Below are 20,329 nucleotides of genomic sequence, written 5' to 3'. Positions count from 1 at the left end.
TATGCGCATTCGTATAGTTAGGAGGGGATGCCTCATTTATCGCAAAAAAGTCGTCTGGTTTAAGCCAGGTTTCGCTAAGACCGATGACGTTAAGGTTGTTGTCTCTAATGACCTCATTGACTAATAACGTTTTGGGAGACAAAGATCTGATGTTTAGAAAGCCCATATTATAGGTAGTGGGCTGTTTTAAGGAGTTGTTGATAAAATTATCCGTAGTAGCAATATTAATAATGTTGCGTTTATTATGCGCAGTGTACTTAAAATAATTACGACCATATCTAGGAATTGATATGACGGGAATTTTCAGATTGTCTACTTGGCGCTGCGATAAACTGAACGCATCATAATTTGCCACCTCAGTAGAACGCATGTCTAACTCTGACGTAGTCATAGACACAGTAGAAAAAACATTTTGTGAGTTGTGTATTATTCTACGAAAATTGCTATGTGTACAGGGATCATCCAGCCTGGCGCTGGCTAGTTCTAACTTAACTGACTCCATACCCAGGCTAGCAGGCTCTGTAATTGCCTGTGACCGGGCTTGCTCTAGTGCAGTTAGTCAAATGTGGCTCAATGCGAAGTCTATGTTCCGAGACAAGAGGATAGCGCCTTCCTGGTTAGGGTGAAGGCCGTCTCTCCTCAGCAAGCCAGGTTTGCCCCAGAAAGAGGGCCAATTATCAATAAACGTAAATCCCTGTTGTCTGCAGAAGCTATCCAGCCACCTGTTAAGAGAGACTTAACAGGTGTGGTTAGTTAACTGCTATACACCTCACTGGGAAATGGGAACCCCCCCATGGAGGGCTAATGACTTGTCTGTCATATCCTGCTCATCAGGAGATGACATTTAGTGCCAAATACAAATTTGACTGTCGCCTCCCAGTAGTGTTTTTTGTGCAGTACATTTTTAAACGTGTCTCTGTCAGTACGTGCCCATTCACTAAATTAGTCCGATTCCTCAAATAGTTTGGCTCTCAATAAGTCTCCTACAGTCTATGGAAACACCTTAATCCGATCGTCTTCGGTTTTTGAGAAGTCAGACAAACATTCCTGGATTCTGCGATTGAAAACCAGTTCTCTCAAGGGGTTCTGTGCGGCCAGAGAGGACCTCCTTCTAATCGTGCATGCACCAGTCTCAATGCTCTGGATACAACCCAGAAGGAGATACCATTCAATAAAAACATTAGCAACAAATGGAATGAAGATGAGAACAGAACGGTAACAAAAAAGAAACCGATTAATTTAAGAAGGTAGCTAAGGAAATGTAAAATTCTGGCTTAATTCAGACTCCCTAACGAAATACGACTGAAAAGAAATACAATGAAGCAGGTGTTAGGGCTGGGCGATATATCGATATACACGATTTATTGTGGGTTTGTCTATGTGCAATATAGAAAAATACTATATCTTGATATTTGACTATACATTCTCACACAGTTGCTTTTAACTGCTGGCATTACACTGCAGGCTCTTTTCGCTCTTTCCTGTCTCTCCTTCTCACAGACAGCAAGCAATCCTTCTTCCATACGTCACATACAACGTCATACGCCCTTGCGGAGCAGAGAGGTAGCAGCATGGGTAACGTTAGCTGCACGTAAGCAATGATAATATGAACCTTGGATCCCTCAGGCGGAGCCGTGCGAGTCGTAATTCGAGAGACAGAAGGTGCGAATGAAGGAAGAATGAATTCCCAAGTAAAACAGCAGGGGGTCCATCGTCTTGCGGGGGTTTGGCTTCAAGTGGGAGTATGTCGAACAGACAACCGTAATTTGTCAAGTGTGGGCCAAAAGCGTTGCTACAAAAAGTAGCATTACTGCAAATATGTAGCATCTTTTGAAAAGTCACCTGCTAGAGAATAAAGTGTGCTTACTCTGCATGTTAACATCTCCATTCGGTGCCACATGCCCACACCATCGAAATGCCGAGGCAAACATTTCCAGATCAACACCGTATGAAAAAAATAGTCAACAACAGAATTTTATAACGTCCGTAGTAATCTACCACATAGTAAATGACGAACACTGTTTGATTTCCTATTATGCAGCTGATTTTTCTATGACTGTTATAGAAATGAAATCATGCACAAAAGTGCACTTTATTTGTTTTAAACTATTGTCGTGGCGTTCTGTAGAAAAAGTGCACTTTAATTTAGTGTTGTTTTGATATGTCATCTTAGTGACATCATGCAAATAAGTGCACTAATAGCTTGTTTTAAAATGTCTCTGACAATCTTGCACTTTCTGTTTTGGAAATGACATGAATGTTTGTGCCACTGCACAATACAGTTTTGGTCAATTGACTTAGTCTTGATTTCTTTCTCTGCATGAACGTTTAAAATGAGCATATATTAATGCAGCATTAACAAGAATGTTTTAATGTAGACACATAGAATCATCATACTGCTGTGCTTTTTATGTATCAAGTTTTAATTCAAGGCTAAGGCAAAAATGTCGAGATATATATCGTGTATCGCGATATAGCCTAAAAATATCGAGATATTAAAAAAAGGCCATATCGCCCAGCCCTAGCATGTGTATTAAACGCTAAAAATAAAGCTTAAACTTCTTCACACTGCATTTCTGCCCTCCCCACTGATTACCAATAACTTTTTATCCCACACAAATGGCAATATAGTCTGACACAATATCAACTTTCATCTTTGACAGTATCAGTCGAGGCACGAACAGTCTTTTCTTTCGGATTTAAAACTCCAAGGTATTCAAAAGTTTTGTTTCCATAATTGTCTGTATGAAAATGTATCTGAAAAAACTTTCCTGCTGCTCCGATGTATTCTTGGTAGTAGTGATCATGTTTGTAGCGCAATCCAAGTTCATTTCTTGATACTGTGTGCTATTTAACACCAGCATAGCCATTACAGACTTAATATTGTAATTTGTGCCAAAATTACAGCAGATATCACTTACAACAAGTTGTAAGGATCCACAGATGCCTAGTGTGACCTCATAGCTCAATCAGAAAAGCAACAATGTATCCACGCTAAAAGGAAATAAGCGTCCCCCGTTGTGCGGGAGGCACATGTCGTATGACCAATAGTCACATTAGAGAGTGTGCATGGACACTTGGACTTCACACATAGGTGTGAAAATACAAAAAAAATAACAATTTGAGAAATCAGACTAATCAGTGCATGGAAACATAGTGATTGTTTTTCATCGGTTTAAGTAACATGAGGTAAGTATGTTTTGGTAATTACAAACCCCGTTTCCATATGAGTTGGGAAATTGTGTTAGATGTAAATATAAATGGAATACTATGATTTGCAAATCCTTTTCAACCCATATTCAATTGAATGCACTACAAAGACAAGATATTTGATGTTAAAACTCATAAACTTTATTTTTTTTTTGCAAATAATAATTAAATTAGAATTTCATGGCTGCAACACATGCCAAAGTAGTTGGTAAAGGGCATGTTCACCACTGGGTTGCATCACCTTTTCTTTTAACAACACACGATAAACGTTTTGGAACTGAGGAAACTAATTGTTGAAGCTTTGAAAGTGGAATTCTTTCCCATTCTTGCTTTATGTAGAGCTTCAGTCGTTCAATGGTCCGGGGTCTCCACTGTCGTATTTTATGGTTCATAATGCGCCACACATTTTCGATGGGAGACAGGTGTGGACTGCAGGCGGGCCAGGAAAGTACCCACACTCTTTTTTTACGAAGCCACGCTGTTGTAACACATGGCTTGGCATTGTCTTGCTGAAATAAGCAGGGGGCGCCCATGAAAAAGACGGTGCTTAGATGGCAGCATATGTTGTTCCAAAACCTGTATGTACCTTTCAGCATTAATGGTGCCTTCACAGATGTGTAAGTTGCCCATACCTTGGGCACTAATGCACCCCCATGCCATCACAGATGCTGGCTTTTGAACTTTGCGTTGATAACAGTCAGGATGGTTTGCTTCCCCTTTGGTCCGGATGACACGATGTTGAGTATTTCCAAAAACAATGTGAAATGTGGACTCGTCAGACCACAGAACACTTTTCCACTTTGCATCAGTCCATCTTAGATGATCTCGGGCCGGCGGCGTTTCTGGATTTTGTTGATAAATGGCTTTCGCTTTGCGTAGTAGAGCTTTAACTTGCACTTCCAGATGTAGCGACGAACTGTATTTAGTGACAGTGGTTTTCTGAAGTGTTCCTGAGCCCATGTGGTGATATCCTTTAGAGATTGATACCGGTTTTTGATACAGTGCCGTCTGAGGGATCGATGGTCACGGTCATTCAATGTTGGTTTCCGGCCATGCTGCTTACGTGGAGTGATTTCTCCAGATTCTCTGAACCTTTTGATGATATCATGGACGGTAGACGTTGAAATCCCTAAATTTCTTACAATTGCACTTTGAAAAAGGTTGTTCTTTAACTGTTTGACTATTTGCTCACGCAGTCGTGGACAAATGGGTGTACCTCGCCCCTTCCTTTCTTGTGAAAGACAGCCTTTTTTGGGAAGCTGTTTTTATACCCAATCATGGCACCCACCTGTGCCCAATTAGCCTGCACACCTGTGGGTTGTTCCAAATAAATGTTTGATGAGCATTCCTCAACTTTATCAGTTTTTATTGCCACCTTTCCCAACTTCTTTGTCACGTGTTGCTGGCATCAAATTCCAAAGTTAATGATTATTTGCACAAAAAAAAAAATGTTTTTCAGTTTGAACATCAAATATGTTGACTTTGTAGCATATTCAACTGAATATGGGTTGAAAATAATTTGCAAATCATTGTATTCCGTTTATATTTACATCTAACACAATTTCCCAACTCATATGGAAACAGGGTTTGTAGGTATTGATTAAAGTCTTCATTCGCTTGTGCATATTAGTCATACAAATGATATAACATCTTTTTATGCATTTTGTGTAATCATAGTTGTTTAAGTAAGTCAATTAGATATGTTGAATAGCTTTAGTGTTTTACTCTTGAATTCTGAATCTGTTCACCAATCTGAGGCTAACATGGCGGGCTCATCGAAACCAGAAAGCATGACACATGACATGCAGAGAAAGAGTCAGACAGAGGGATGCTTCTAGCTGACCACTCAAAAAATATACTTGAAAATGGCGGATTAGATTTTTCCTTTAGTAATAAAGATGATGTGCAGGAAACTCACAATAGTGTGTGTCCTTGGCCATATTTAGAGAAATATATGTTTAAAGATAACAAAGCCCAAAACCTTAGTTTTCAGCTGCAAACCAATATAATAACTGCTCTCTTCTTTTAAGACATTAAACACACATTTAGTAATATACACTGAGGTGAGTTGAGTTCATTAAAAGTTTTACTGCACACAACCTTTACCAACTGTACCCAAACAACACACAAGTCATTGTTTTTTTTTTAGTCAAGACGTAGATGGATGCTGGATTATTTAAACTGTAGGTAGAGAAAATTAATAACAATATAGGGGTGGGCCAAAGAAAGGGCAAACTAAATAAATACATGGACTGGGGTGTGTTGACCCCTTGTAGGGTGTGCCCAGCTAAATGACAGATAGTTAATAGTTAATAGTAATGGACCCTTATTGGTCCATTTGTACATTAGATTAGCTTACTACATTTTCCAAGTAGCTTGCCCATCACTGTGCGTAATGTACACATGATTATCCTCTTATACATTGTCATTTCAACAGCAATTGGAAATTGCTGAAGAGAAAGAAAACAGTGCAATGTGTCGCATCCTCTCCTTCTGAGCCAAGTTGATGTTGCTATGGCAACCAAAAACTGGTTCTATACCTGTTGCCATGGTTCGGAAAGACATGTGATGACGCTGCTCACTACTTAGCACACAGTCTGCTAATTTAGGTCTTGGATGGGTTCTCTACTAGGAATTTTAACTATAAATGGAAAACGTCTTAATAAACATTCTGGCACCCGGCTGACACTCTTTCTTGTGGATAGTTCTTAGCATTTTTACAGCCTCTTTTGAGCTTATAGTTTGACTTGATTGAATCGCTCCCCCAAAGGACGGACAGGACCACATGGGTGAGGCAGATTTGTGAGCGCAGGGGAGCCTGGCTTTGACGTCATATCACGAGCATGATTCACCCTCAGTTGATGAGTGGTCTCCTGCTATCTGCTTCTGTGTATCTGCACTGAAGTACGTTGACAAGCAGCATCATTCCATGGCTCTAATCAAAGCACAAAACTGAACCATGGATCCTGAACAGAGTGCTCACACTATGTGTGATTATCAGTCAGACTAGTTGGTTCCCACCTCGTGACCATCCCACATTATTCTTGTCTCCTTTCTGTTTTTTTAATGCATCGCTTAAGCTGCCCTCCTTGTGTTTCGCCAGTTCACTTTTTTTTCCAGGAAAGGGTAGTGTTGGGACACTGGTAACCAAAACAACCCCTATGTTTCTCTATACCCTGGGTCTAATTTCCCTTTGGAGGCAGGGCAGAGGTGAACATAGGCTTTATTTAGCCACCTGTCCCGCTGTATCCTCTTTCAGTACTTGATATGGAAGCTCCTGCTTTGCTATTGCGCCTTAACCTGTTGGTAGATGCTGGAGATTTGATGACGCTGCAAAAAACAATTGTTTCATAAATCGATTCATCTATTGTTTATTTTTACGATTGAGTGAAATATCTGTAGAATACATTTCCCTTTATATTTAAATGTTTTTTTAATGGAATGGTACAACACATTTAAAAAATGTATTTCCTTAAACCACACCAACAATTTTCATGAGTCTAGTAACTTAAAATGCATGTTGATCGGTCAGAGATACAAAAGTGAATTTATCATTCACACTGGTGAATGAATGATGACTGAATGATAGGTGGTGGTCAGAGGGGCCTTAGGCACAAACTGGCAGCCACGCTTCCGTCAGTCTACCCCAGGGCAGTTGTGGGTACTGATGTAGCTTACCACCACCAAGTGTGAATGAATGATGAGTCCCACTTCTCTGTGAGCGCTTTGAGTGTCTAGAAAAGCGCGATATAAATCTAAGTTATTATTATTATTATAGCTGTTTAACTTCCTCCACTGTCCAAGAGAGTGCCCGTGTAATGCAACTGCTGCAAAAAGTAATTTCTAATTTGTACAGATTACAGAGCACTCTATTGTTCTGGTTTTCTACGACTATTTTTTGGGAAGTGAATGAGTAGTGGGCCATACCACAAATATGACTGTATACTCTTATTAATCTACTTGGTAATTTCCAGTTTATATCTGATTATTTTCTGCTTTAACGCTCTACCACTGTTAAAGTGAACTTCTGTTGTTTTAAACTTGCTGAGAAATTAGCATGTTTTCTTGTGGCCTGCTGCTCTTTCTTGATGTCAAATTTTTAGCGATGTTCTCCAAGCCCTATTGATAATACTTGAAAAAGATTGATATATGGAGGGGATGGTAACATAAAGGCGTGGATTCTCACTATGTAGGGACTTATATTATATACAAAGTTAGCTGCTGATCAGTGGCTGATGGATTGGCGTACCACTAGTGGCGTCTTTTTCTTCCTGCGCGGCCAACATTCTTCAACTCCACAATGTAAGGCACATAAATGAATAGTATTTACGTCATCAATAACATCGACTAAATCAACAAATCGCCCCTGCTCTACATTTGATTATTTTAAGATGTTCGCTGAATGTTTTAAACTCCTAGTTTGACAATAGTGTAGTAGCCAAGGTCTTAATGGACAGAGCTTAACTTGCAATGGATACCATTATATTCTCCCTTATTCGTCTACAAATCTGTAGAGAATCAACAGAACCTCTGCTGTAGTGCACCCCATTTTGCCTCAGTTGCTTCTAACATGATTTCCGCAAAATTGTCAGAATTATCAAAACTCAAAAACTAATTAATACACGAGTTGCTCTTTTTAGCCGTTTTGGGGTGTTGTGTCTTTAACTTAAAGTGTAGCAGCTTCTTTTCTCACATATTTAGCGTTAGAGCAGTGTTCTAGTTTCTAAGGACACACTGTGCTTTTCTGTCAGCATGTGACCGACGGAGGGCGATACACAATCCGTGTCTCCACATCTTCTGCATTATTGATAAGTGCGCTGAATCCTCTGAGCACAGCCGGGGACATCTGGATACAAAAGCCTTCTAAAGCGCCATTAAGTCAAGGCACTAGAAGGGATTTTAATTTGCCTGTTATAAAAGCTCAGAAGTTGCATTAAACTGTGTAACAGCATACAAAAAAGACTCTAAAGTACAGTATTCTTTACTGGGGTTAGATTATTTTGGGGGTATTGGTTTATTCATTCGATCGTACTATTAATTTTACATGCCATTACTCTTCTTGGTAGGCTATAGTTACTGTTTGCATTGTTGCCAGTTGCTTGTTCACATCTAATTGACAATAGGATGAAAAGACAGTGGGCCAGGATATTAATATCATCATTCTCAATGCCATTCATTTTCTTCTCGAATCGTATACTGTATGTGTGTGGAAAGATTTAAGAGCATTCCCGCAGCTAGCTGAAAGCATGGTTGGGAGGGATGAAATGCCAGACATGCTTGTAGATTCTTGTTCATTAGGAAATGTCTGTGTGGCCAAAGGGAATTCTCCAGTCATGCATAAGTGAATAGTCATAAGGTCTATGGCAGATACAACAGGTGTATTCCCCAACACATTTTAGTAGGGCAAGGCTCCATTTTGTTTGCATGCTTGGGGCAAATAAAAGCAACATATTTTGGTAACAATTTATACAGCAGATGCAGTTCCGAGAAAAATACCTACTGTTTCACGCTGTGTTCAGTGGCAAATTATAGTACTGACTGCAAGGAAGACTGTGAAAGGGCCATCAGTGGCTGTCAAGGTTGAAGAACATCAAGTTATTCATTATTTGTGCCAATACTTGACTTCAGGAATTACATTATTACTAATGTTTTGTACTTTTAAATTGCTAATTTAATGTAACAGTAATCTAATCGATGTGTTATGGTTGTAAGTGTCTTATTTTATTTTATTTTTTAATTCACAGCTATTCTCAATCCCAAAGCCCCAAAAGAACCAGCAAAGACCTTCAGTTTTGATTATTCCTACTGGTCCCACACAACGGTGCGTTCAGTCTTTTTCATGCATGTTTTAGTACGACGACTAATGAAGGGAAAAAAAGCTTATTTTGGCTTTATTGAGTGTGATGTTCTATGTATTGTACTCTTTGTTCCCTTTTCAGCCAGAAGACCCCTGCTTTGCCGCACAGAACCAAGTGTACAATGACATTGGCAAGGAAATGCTGCAGCACGCCTTTGAGGGTTACAATGTGTGCATTTTTGCGTATGGCCAGACTGGAGCTGGTAAATCCTACACCATGATGGGAAAGCAGGAGGAGGGACAGGAAGGAATCATTCCCATGGTATGTCATTAATTTTTTTGTTTCAATATACTATGATTAAATTAGGGTTTTCTGTGATTATCACTTCACCACATGCCATTTGTGGACCACATGCTATTTGAGCAAACATGTTTTCCTTACATCTATCTTATCTTCACCACAGCTTTGTGAAGATCTCTTTGAGAAAATCAATGAAGACAACAACAAAGAGGAGCTCTCCTACTCTGTTGAGGTGACTTCCAAGTTACTTTCTACCATTCTCTTGCTTTCATGTTTTCTTCTTTCTTATAAAATTTACTTAGCCAGGTTGTATGTATTTGACAATGTGTAGTTGTGTGTTATACCAGTCTGATTACTGAGATTTGATGTTCTATATCTTAGGGAGAGTGGCCCAAAAGGCATATACTTCGCTTTAGATAAGACATGGGGTCTAACATCCAATTACCATGCGCTAAACAGAGTGTGCAATCTATTAAATAGCGTGTATTATTTGTGGGTGTGTTGCGTGCGATTTACTAGCATTCAAAAGACCGCTTTATATTTAAATGAGGATTTTGCGCAAACTATACAGGGCATCATCACAGAGACACTTTCATTTACTGCACTTTCATTTTTGCTCCTACCTGTTGTGTTTTGTTAGGTTTTCAAACATGCTCTGTCTTTACAGCACGAGCACTGATCCTGCAGCCTCGTGTAGAACTGTTAGTTTCACGTCCTTCCTACTCCCACTAAATAAAACGCTAAAAATTGCTTGCAAAACGGTGAGAAGGATTGATAAATCACATTGCGCGTGTTGTATAACATAATTGCATCTTCTTCTCCCAGCGTTGTGGGCATTAACATTTTGCATATAAATGCAGAGAGACAGAAAATGTATTGATCACCTTATTCTGCTCACTTAACAGATGCAATCCACTTTGCACACATTTAGTAGATCACTTTTGCGTGTGCTACCAGGTGTGTATGTGTTTTAGTACACGCAGTTCTTTGGTAAATCAGGCCCATGATATGTGAAGAGCTCCGGCTGCGTTAGGGTTTATGAGAGATGAAAAAGTTAACTACTAAGAAGCGTGGTGTTGCAAACAACGAAGTGAGCAACAAAACAATGATTGACAATGATTTGTCTTGTGATTAGTACAAAACCCAAAACCAGTGAAATTGGCACATTGTGTAAATCGTAAATGAAAACACAATACAATGATTTGCTTGTTTGTTAGTTTTTTTTTTGCAAATAATCATTAACTTAGAATTTAATGGAAGCAACACATTGCAAAAATGTTGGCACAGGGGCATTTTTACCACAGTGTTATATTTTTTTTATTTTCCTGAGGGAACTCTCCTGAAGGAATCAATAAAGTACTATCTATCTATCTATATCCTTTCAACAACACTCAGTAAAGGTTTGGGAACTTAGGAGACCAATTTTTTAAGATTTTCAGGTGGATTTATTTCCCATTGTTGCTTGATATACAGCTTAAGTTTTTCAACAGTCTGGGGTCACTGTTGTCATATTCTACGCTTCATAATGCGCCACACATTTTTATTGGAAGACAGGTCTTGACTACAGGCAGGCCAGTCTAGTACCTACATTCGTTTACTGCGAAGCCACGCTGTTGTAACTCATGCAGAATGTGGCTTGGCATTGCCTTGCTGAAATAAGCCGGGGCGCCCGTGAAAAAGATGCTGCTTGGATGGCAATATGTTGCTCCAAAACCTGTATGTACCTTTCAGCATTTCAGCCTTCACAGATTTGTAAGTTACCCCTGCCTTGACCAGTAATACACCCAATACGATCACTAATGCTGGCTTTTGAACTTTTCACCTATCATCTGGATGGTTCTTTTTCTCTTTGGTCCAGAGGACACAATGGCCACAGTTTCCAAAAACAATTTGAAATGTGGACTCGTCAGACCACAGAACACTTTTCCATTTGGCGTCGGTCCATCTTAGATGAGCTCAGGCCCAGCAAAGCTGTCTGCATTTCTGGGTCTTGTTGATAAATGGCTTTCGCTTTGCATAGTCAAGTTTTAACTTGCGCCTACAGATGTAGCGACAAATTGTAGTTACTGACAGTGGTTTTCTAAAGTGCTCCTGAGCCCATGTGATGATATCCTTTACACACTGATGCCGCTTTTTCATGCAGTACTGCCTGAGGGATCGAAAGTCACAGGCATTCAATGTTGGTTTTCCGCCTTGCTGCTTACGTGCATTGATTTCTCCAGATTCTCTGAAATTTTTGATGACATTACGGACCGTAGATGGTGAAATCCTAAAATTGCTTGCAATAGCTCGTTGAGAAATGTTCTTCTTAAACTGTTCGACTATTTGCTCACGCATTTGTTCACAAAGTGGTGACCCTCGCCCCATCTTTGTTTGTGAATGACTGAGCATTTCATGGAAGCTCCTTTTATACCCAATCATGGCACCCACCTTTTCCCAATTAACCTGTTCCCCTGTGGGATGTTCCAAATAAGTGTTTGATGAGCATTCCTCAACTTTCTCAGCCTTTTTTTGCCACTTGTGCCAGCTTTTTTTAAACATGTTGCAGGCATCAAAATTTAAATAAGCAAATGTTTACAAAAAATAAAGTTTACCAGTTTGAACGTTAAGTATCTTATCTTTGCAGTGTATTCAATTGAATATAGGTTGAAGAGGATTTGCAAATCATAGTATTCTGTTTTTATTTACGATTTACACAACGTGCCATCTTCACTGGTTTTGGGTTTTGTAGTTTGGTCTTACAGTCAGGCGGTCGATGGTTTGAATCTTCGTTTGGGCACCTATGACTCACTTGGATTTAATCCATTAACTCTCTTAACTAAGGTCTCAAAATTTGCTGACATTTGACAAGTACACCGTTTTCCTGTGGCATATTTCCATTAAAATTGTAGACTTAATTGATATTGGACTTAACGGTCAACATATTTACAAATTGTCTGAGCATATACCTTTGGCCAATAGGTTAGTTACATGGAGATCTACTGTGAGCGGGTGCGTGATCTGCTCAACCCCAAGAACAAAGGGAATCTACGGGTGAGAGAACATCCTCTTTTAGGCCCCTATGTGGAGGACCTCTCAAAACTGGCCGTGACCTCCTACACTGACATCGCTGACCTCATGGATGCGGGCAATAAGGCAAGGTAAGTTACTCTGTGGGAGACAGAGCAGGGTGTGCATACAGTTGGTTGCAGCACTGTTAAAGGGGTCAAAATATGTAAGTTTTTTTCAACATTTAAAAGGCACTTCCTTGTGGTCTACATAACATGTAATGTTGGTTCATTGGACAACATTGTGCATAGATTATGTTTTACAGATATACATATATTTAAGATGCTTTCTGACTTAGATATTGAGCACTTCTCTTATGTTTTCCTTGCATTAAGTTTTATGTGCTTATTTGTGCGCATGCTTTTGTGTCATTGTGCACTTCCCTGCAGGGAAGACTGAACCCTGCCTTAATCTTCCTGTGCTTACTCAGATGGATAGTCACAGGAGGAGTTGTGGGTTTTACACGTCATGTTCTAGAAATAAGCCCTCCTACTCTGCCTTGTGCGTTTTGTGTTTGATGTCTTTATAGTATAATCCACCTCCGCTATGCAGAATAATCTCTTAATATTTAAGTGACTCTAATAAGTGTAAAACCCGGTGAGGATTACTCGTGTACTAGAAATTTGGAGTGTTTGTGTGAGTTAGTTAAAGAACGGTAATTGAAATACATAACAAGTGAGTGTGCAGAGAAAATGTCATACTAAGTACGTCTGTATGTTTTCCCTGCAGAACTGTGGCAGCCACCAACATGAATGAGACCAGCAGCAGGTCCCATGCAGTTTTCACTATTGTCTTTACTCAGAAGAAACACGACAGCGAGACAGACCTTTCCACTGAAAAGGTCAGACAATGCTGAGATGTTTTTGAACAGTGTGTTTTGCCACAGAAAATACCGCCTTGCTACCTTTTTAATATTTCTCAGTAAGATACAATTGTGAATGACTTTAACTAGGGGTAATCACTCCTATCACTCACAATATACATGTTTCTCCCTATCCATCCATCCATCCATCCATTTTCTACTGCTTATCTAACAGAATACAATAGAGTGCTTTATTGTCATCAAAACATGAGAGTATGATGAAAATATCGGTGACTACTCTTTTAGGTACAGATGAAAGTCAATATAAACAATAAATAACATAAATGTATCCATCCATCCTTCCATGTTCTACCGCTTGGGGGGGGGGCTATCCCAGCTGCACTTGGGAAAGGCAGAGTACACCCTGAACAAGTCGCCACCTCATCCCGTTTTTATAAATTCATAAATACCTCCAGGAACAGCAATGCAAAAGTAAAACACAGTGTAAGCTTTTGGGACAGATTCAATATCCTAATGGCCCACGGGTATGTATAAATGTTTTTAACTAGTTGACTTTGGCAAACTATGGCGTGGTGTTCAGCCGTTCCCACCGTCATTCAAATTTTTTTTTTTTATGTTTCTTTATTTGTTATAAAAATATTTGTCCTTTTACAGGTCAGTAAAATTAGTCTGGTGGACTTGGCAGGGAGCGAACGAGCAGATTCCACCGGTGCTAAAGGTACCAGGCTAAAGGTAGGACTCCATTATGGCATACACTAAACAATGGTTTATTTTCTAACATGTAGCCACTTATATAACGTGTATTTGGTTACAGGAAGGCGCAAACATCAACAAATCCCTAACTACATTAGGAAAGGTCATCTCTGCCCTGGCTGAAGTGGTGAGTGCTTTTATGGTTCCTTTCATTTTGGTTTTCTTTTCCCTTTCTCTTACCTTCCTTCTTAAAGAACTAATGTTTACCTGGCATGCTGTAATCTTGGTCTTTGTCTTTTTTCCTGTCCATGTAATACTACCTGCTTACACAGGATAACAGTACCAGCAAGGTAAACCCTTTGGCAGCTCAACCATTCACCTTTGATTCCTTCCATGGGACATAATAGACTGCCTTTTGCCAAATGTTGTTTAATGTTTAACCCCTTTTAGTCATCATGCTCTGTAAAATACATTGCTCTATTGCAAACAGTCTTCCAATTAGGCCTCTGCCCATTTCACGTGGCCCAATTTTACATTGTAATGTATTGTACAATCTTACCTGCCATCACTAACTTGGATTCATATAAAACACGTCATCGCAGCACACACTGTTAAAATCCTCCTCAACCTGAATAATGTATTTGCATTCATATTTCAGAGCAAGAAGAAGAAGAAGACTGATTTCATCCCATACAGAGACTCTGTCTTGACATGGCTGCTAAGGGAGAACCTTGGTATGAGCATGAATACTTTGCAATGAAATGTCAGAAAATCCTTTACCATAAAAGATTGTAGAATGGTAATACCTCAACTACTACCTCAGTGGTATCTCTACTTACGAGTACAATTTGTTCCACGAACAAGCTGGTAAATCAGAACACTCGTATCTAAAAACAGCCCCGCCCATTGGAATTAATTAAAACCCCTGACGTCTTTTGAGCGAGTCACCAGCAGCATGGTGTTGACCTGTGGAATTAACTTGAAGAGTAATTGAAAAGTGTCACTACATTTTCCTAACTCTTCAAGATTGTATAAATTAAGTGTACTTAGAAAATATGTCAATGAAGAGAGATCACAAAAAAATGGTAGCCTTATAGAATACTGTTGTTATAATGATAATGATGACTATGACTTATTTAAGTATCACTCTGACTCAGGTATCTTTGTAATGTATTAACTTCACTTTGACAACATTTTGTATGTTACGCTCTGCTGCACACACACACTAGCCTCCGCAGGACTCATGCGCATACACACGCACTGGAAGGGTATGAACATGAGCGTGTATGTACACTAAACAATCATCCATTCATCCATTTTGTACCGCTTGTCCCTTTTGGAGTCGCGGGGGGTACTGGAGCATATCTCACCTGCATTTGGGGGGAAGGCGGTGTACAGCCTGTACAAGTCGCCACGTCATCGCAGGGCCTCATCGCAGGGCCAACACAGATAGACAACATTCACACATTAGGGCCAATTTTTCTCTGAATTTAAAATTGATTTCTGTAAAAACTTGTGGTACTCATTGAATATGCAAGCATTCAACAGCTGCAATGAAATGTGACAATATAAAAAAAGGGATAGGATAAGTAGTTTGTCTTCTAATAGACTTGACTAATAGACTCAAAAACTCCTTTGTCCCACACGCCATTAGACTGTACAACTCCTCTCTGGGGCGGGGGGCGGGGGGTACTAGGATGACAGGGGATGCGAAACAGTAACAGTGCAATACGTTTTCATAACATGGTCACTACTGCCTACTTTGTCTTGTTATATTCTTATTTTACTGTTATATTTTTATTCCCATTGTTGCTTTTTAGTTTTTATTCTTATTGTAATATTTATCTATTTTGTTTCCATTTAAACCCCCATTATTTACTTTTTGCTTTTATTTAAATTGATCTCAACTCTGTACACTGCTGCTGGAATTTTAATTTTCCTGAAGGAACTCTCCTGAAGGAATCAATAAAGTACTATCTATCTATCTATCCATCTATCTATCTATCTATCTATCTATCTATCTATCTATCTATCTATCTATCTATCTATCTATCTATCTATCTATCTATCTATCTATCTATCTATCTATCTATCTATCTATCTATCTATCGTCTGCTTACCCTTTTTGAGCTCAAGGTGCTTCAGCTATGTAACTGGGTCAGTGGTTCTTAACCTGGGTTCGATCGAATTCTAAGGGTTCGGTGAGTCAGCCTCAGGGGTTCAGCAGGACCTCCACCACAGAGGTCAAGACACGCCCGACTCATCGTGTAAAAAAAACCTTCTCCCTATCGGCGTATTATGGATACGGCAACAGCCGAAGTCACACTGAGTTGGTTTTGTTCTTTGAACAAGGTGATGTTCATGCATGGTTCATTTTGTGCACCAGTAAAAGAACATTACTTTCTCTTGAATTTGAAAAAAACTACACATTTTATTTTTCACTAAAGAAGGGTTCTGTGAATGCGCATATGCAACTGGTGGGGTTCGGTACCTCCAACAAGGTTAAGAACCACTGAACTGGGTCCACACAACATTCTTGTTGCTTATGCTCAGTATAAATATCTATCAATTGCTTTTTTATATTTTTGAGCTAAAATAAATGATCTGAACTGATGATGCCATATTATTTTATTTATTTATTTATTTTTTTCAACTTCACACAGGTGGAAATTCCAGAACTGCAATGGTAGCTGCACTTAGTCCTGCTGATATAAATTATGATGAAACTCTTAGCACACTCCGGTAAGGATTCCACATTCTCCTGGATAAAGCAAAAACACAGATACATACTCTCATTTTAATAATTTCTTATTTGTGTTTACTTGTAGATATGCTGATCGCGCAAAGAACATTAAATGCAATGCTGTCATCAATGAAGATCCCAACAATAAACTGGTGCGGGACCTTAAGGATGAAGTGGCTCGACTGAAGGAGCTGCTGCGTGCACAAGGACTGGGAGACATTTTGGATAGTGAGTTTTACTTCACAGCAACATTCCACTTTTACAACCACACAGCATTTAGACTCTGTCTTCAACATCTCCTGTCTTCTGCCTTCTTATTAAACATCTATATTTCCAAATAAATGGAGTACAGCATTTAAAAACCCTGTTTCCATATGAGCTGGGAAATTGTGTTGGATGTAAATATAAACGGAATACTATGATTTGTAAATCATTTTCAACCCATATTCAGTTGAATATGCTACAAAGAAAACATATTTGATGTTCAAACTGATAAGATTTTTTGGCAAATAATCATTAACTTTAGAATTTGATGCCAGCAACACGTGACAAAGAAGTTGGAAAAGGTGGCAATAAATACCGATAAAGTTGAGGAATGCTCATCAAACAATTATTTAGAACATCCCACAGGTGTGCAGGCTAATTGGGAACAGGTGGGTACCATGATTGGGTATAAAAGCAGCTTCCATGAAATGCTAAGTAATTCACAAACAAGGATGGGGCGAGGGTCACCAATTTGTAAGCAAATTGTTGAACCGTTTTGGAACAACATTTCTCAACTAGCTATTGCAAGGAATTTAGGGATTTCACCATCTACGGTCCGTAAAATCATCAAAAGGTTCCGAGAATCTGGAGAAATCACTACACGTAAGCGAAGATTTTACGGACCTTTGACCCTTCAGGTGGTACTGCATCAAAAACCGACATCAGTGTGTAAAGGATATCACCACATGGGCTCAGGAACACTTCAGAAAACCACTGTCAGTAACTACAGTTGGTTGCTACATCTGTAAGTGCAAATTACAAAATTACAACTCTGCTATGCAAAGCAAAACCCATTTATCAACAACACCAAGGGCCGCCGCTGGCTTCCCTGGGCCCGAGCTCATCTAAGATGGACTGATGCAAAGTGGAAAAGTGTTGTATGGTCTGACGAGTCCACATTTCAAATTATATTTGGAAACTGTGGACGTGATGTCTTACGGAACAAAGAAGAAAATAACCATCTGGATCGTTATAGGCGCAAAGTTCAAAAGCCAGCATCTGTGATGGTATGGGGGTGTATTAGTGCCCAAGGCATGGGTAACTTACACATCTGTGAAGGCACCATTAATGCTGAATGGTGCATACAGGTTTTGGAGCAACATATGTTGTCATCCAAGTAACGTTATCATGGACGCCCCTGCTTATTTTAGCAAGACAATGCCAAGCCACATGTTACAACAGCGTGGTTTCGTAGTAAAAGAGTGTGGGTACATTCCTAGCCCGCCTGCAGTCTAGACCTGTCTCCCATCGAAAATGTGTGGCGCATTATGAAGAGTAAAATACGACAGCGGAGACCCCGGACTGTTGAACAACTAAAGCTCTACATAAAACAAGAATGGGAAAGAATTCCACTTTCAAAGCTTCAACAATTAGTTTCTTCAGTTCCCAAACATTTATTGAGTGTTGTTAAAAGAAAAGGTGATGTAACAAAGTGGTGAACATGCCCTTTCCCAACTACTTTGGCACGTGTTGCAGCCATGAAATTCTAAGTTAATTATTATTTTCAAAAAAAAAATACAGTTTATGAGTTTGAACATCAAATATCTTGTCTTTGTAGTGCATTCAACTGAATATGGGTTGAAAAGGATTTGCAAATCATTGTATTCAGTTTATATTTACATCCAACACAATTTCCCAACTCATGGAAACAGGGTTAGTAGTTTTGATTTTTTTTTAAGGCTAAAAAGCAATATAAAAAGTTGTACAACTCTGATTTACAAAACTTTGTTTTTTCCTTAAAAAACAAAAACTAGTTAATAACATAGTGTGTACCTTTCATTGAGCGATATTGTCATAAGCTGTGTCCTATTATCAAGACAGAAATGTTGAACTTTTCTGAGTTTGTGAATGAATATCTCGATTTACGTCCCAAGAGCGAGCTTATGTAGCCGAGGATCGGACCGCCAAGTGCCCTGCCTTCGGCTGCCGCCCAGCTCACATTGCACCCGACCTCTATGGCCCCTGCTATGGGTGGTGAGCCCATTGGAGGGGGGACCCACGTTGCCTCTTCGGGCTGTGCCCGGCCGGGCCCCATGGGTACAGGCCCGGCCACCAGGCGCTCACCATCGTGCCCCACCTCCGGGCCTGGCTCCAGAGGGGCAGTAAGTCGGACACGTTTCCAGTGAGGGTTGGACTCCGCCAAGGTTACCCTTTGTCACCGATTCTGTTCATAACTTTTATGGACAGAATTTCTAGGCGCAGTCAAGGCATTGAGGGGTTCCAGTTTGGTGGCCGCGGGATTAGGTCTTTGCTTTTTGCAGACGATGTGGTCCTGTTGGCTTCATCTGCCCGGGATCTTCAGCTCTCACTGGATCGGTTCGCAGCCGAGTGTGAAGCGGCCGGAATGAGAATCAGCACCTCCAAATCCGAGTCCATGGTTCTCGCCCGGAAAAGGGTGGAGTGCCATCTCCGGGTTGGGGAGGAGACCCTGCCCCAAGTGGAGGAGTTCAAGTACCTAGGAGTCTTGTTCACGAGTGGGGGAAGAGTGGATCGTGAGATCGACAGGCGGATCGGTGCGGCGTCTTCAGTAATGCGGACGTTGTACCGATCTGTTGTGGTGAAGAAGGAGCTGAGCCGGAAGGCAAAGCTCTCAATTTACCGGTCGATCTACGTTCCCATCCTTACCTATGGTCATGAGCTTTGGGTCATGACCGAAAGGATAAGATCACGGGTACAAGCGGCCGAAATGAGTTTCTTCCGCCGTGTGGCGGGGCTCTCCCTTAGAGATAGGGTGAGAAGCTCTGTCATCCGGGAGGAACTCAAAGTAAAGCCGCTGCTCCTCCACATCGAGAGGAGCCAGATGAGGTGGTTTGGGCATCTGGTCAGGATGCCAGCCGAACGCCTCCCTAGGGAGGTGTTTAGGGCACGTCCAGCCGGTAGGAGGTCACGGGGAAGACCCAGGACACGTTGGGAAGACTATGTCTCCCGGCTGGCCTGGGAACGCCTCGGGATCCCCCGGGAAGAGCTAGACGAAGTGGCTGGGGAGAGGGAAGTCTGGGCTTCCCTGCTTAGGCTGCTGCCCCCGCGACCCGACCTCGGATAAGCGGAAGAAGATGGATGGATGGATGGATGGATGGATGTCTCGATTTAGATGAGATGTACTATCCGGGGCTAACTTGCTCATTCCTGACTCATCAACAAGACCCTTGTCACATTTTTTTCTATATCACTGTCTTCATTTTCATTTTGTTCAGAGTAAAACATGTCTAAAAACCTCTAAAACCTACCAATCTACTGGTTTTGAACTCTGAAACCTCTCATCTTTTCCTGCTTCCCTTCAGTTGATCCTGTGGGGAATGATTGCCCAGGAAGAGAAATCAAATGTTTGTATATGTCTGGTTGTCATGCACTGATTGCTAAATAGTAGTTAGGATAACATTGCTCTATATTTAAAACAGGGCTGGGCGATATTCTAAAGTTAGTGAGTTCAAAGGTGTCCAAAATTTCTAA

At 40.4% G+C, this 20,329-nt stretch overlaps 1 protein-coding gene across 29 annotated transcripts in view; it reads left to right on the top strand.

Moving 5' to 3' along the window:
* kif1b (kinesin family member 1B) overlaps window positions 1-20,329 on the top strand; it is a 131,224-nt gene that overhangs the window by 47,536 nt on the left and 63,359 nt on the right. For 14 of the 29 annotated variants that reach the window (XM_061903893.1, XM_061903888.1, XM_061903889.1 and 11 more), the window contains exons 3-14: window positions 8,955-9,031; window positions 9,150-9,329; window positions 9,472-9,540; window positions 12,270-12,448; window positions 13,086-13,197; window positions 13,834-13,911; window positions 13,994-14,059; window positions 14,205-14,222; window positions 14,531-14,606; window positions 16,536-16,614; window positions 16,701-16,843; window positions 20,161-20,202. In XM_061903893.1, the coding sequence (XP_061759877.1) occupies window positions 8,955-9,031; window positions 9,150-9,329; window positions 9,472-9,540; window positions 12,270-12,448; window positions 13,086-13,197; window positions 13,834-13,911; window positions 13,994-14,059; window positions 14,205-14,222; window positions 14,531-14,606; window positions 16,536-16,614; window positions 16,701-16,843; window positions 20,161-20,202 (1,119 nt within the window). The remainder of the gene's footprint in view (window positions 1-8,954; window positions 9,032-9,149; window positions 9,330-9,471; window positions 9,541-12,269; window positions 12,449-13,085; window positions 13,198-13,833; window positions 13,912-13,993; window positions 14,060-14,204; window positions 14,223-14,530; window positions 14,607-16,535; window positions 16,615-16,700; window positions 16,844-20,160; window positions 20,203-20,329) is intronic. The other 15 variants (XM_061903890.1, XM_061903892.1, XM_061903887.1 and 12 more) reach the window with 3 other exon arrangements.

This window comes from Nerophis ophidion, linkage group LG06, assembly GCF_033978795.1.
Source record: "Nerophis ophidion isolate RoL-2023_Sa linkage group LG06, RoL_Noph_v1.0, whole genome shotgun sequence".
NCBI classification, from domain to species: Eukaryota; Metazoa; Chordata; class Actinopteri; order Syngnathiformes; family Syngnathidae; genus Nerophis; species Nerophis ophidion.
This window is presented reverse-complemented; position numbering and strand designations above follow the sequence as displayed.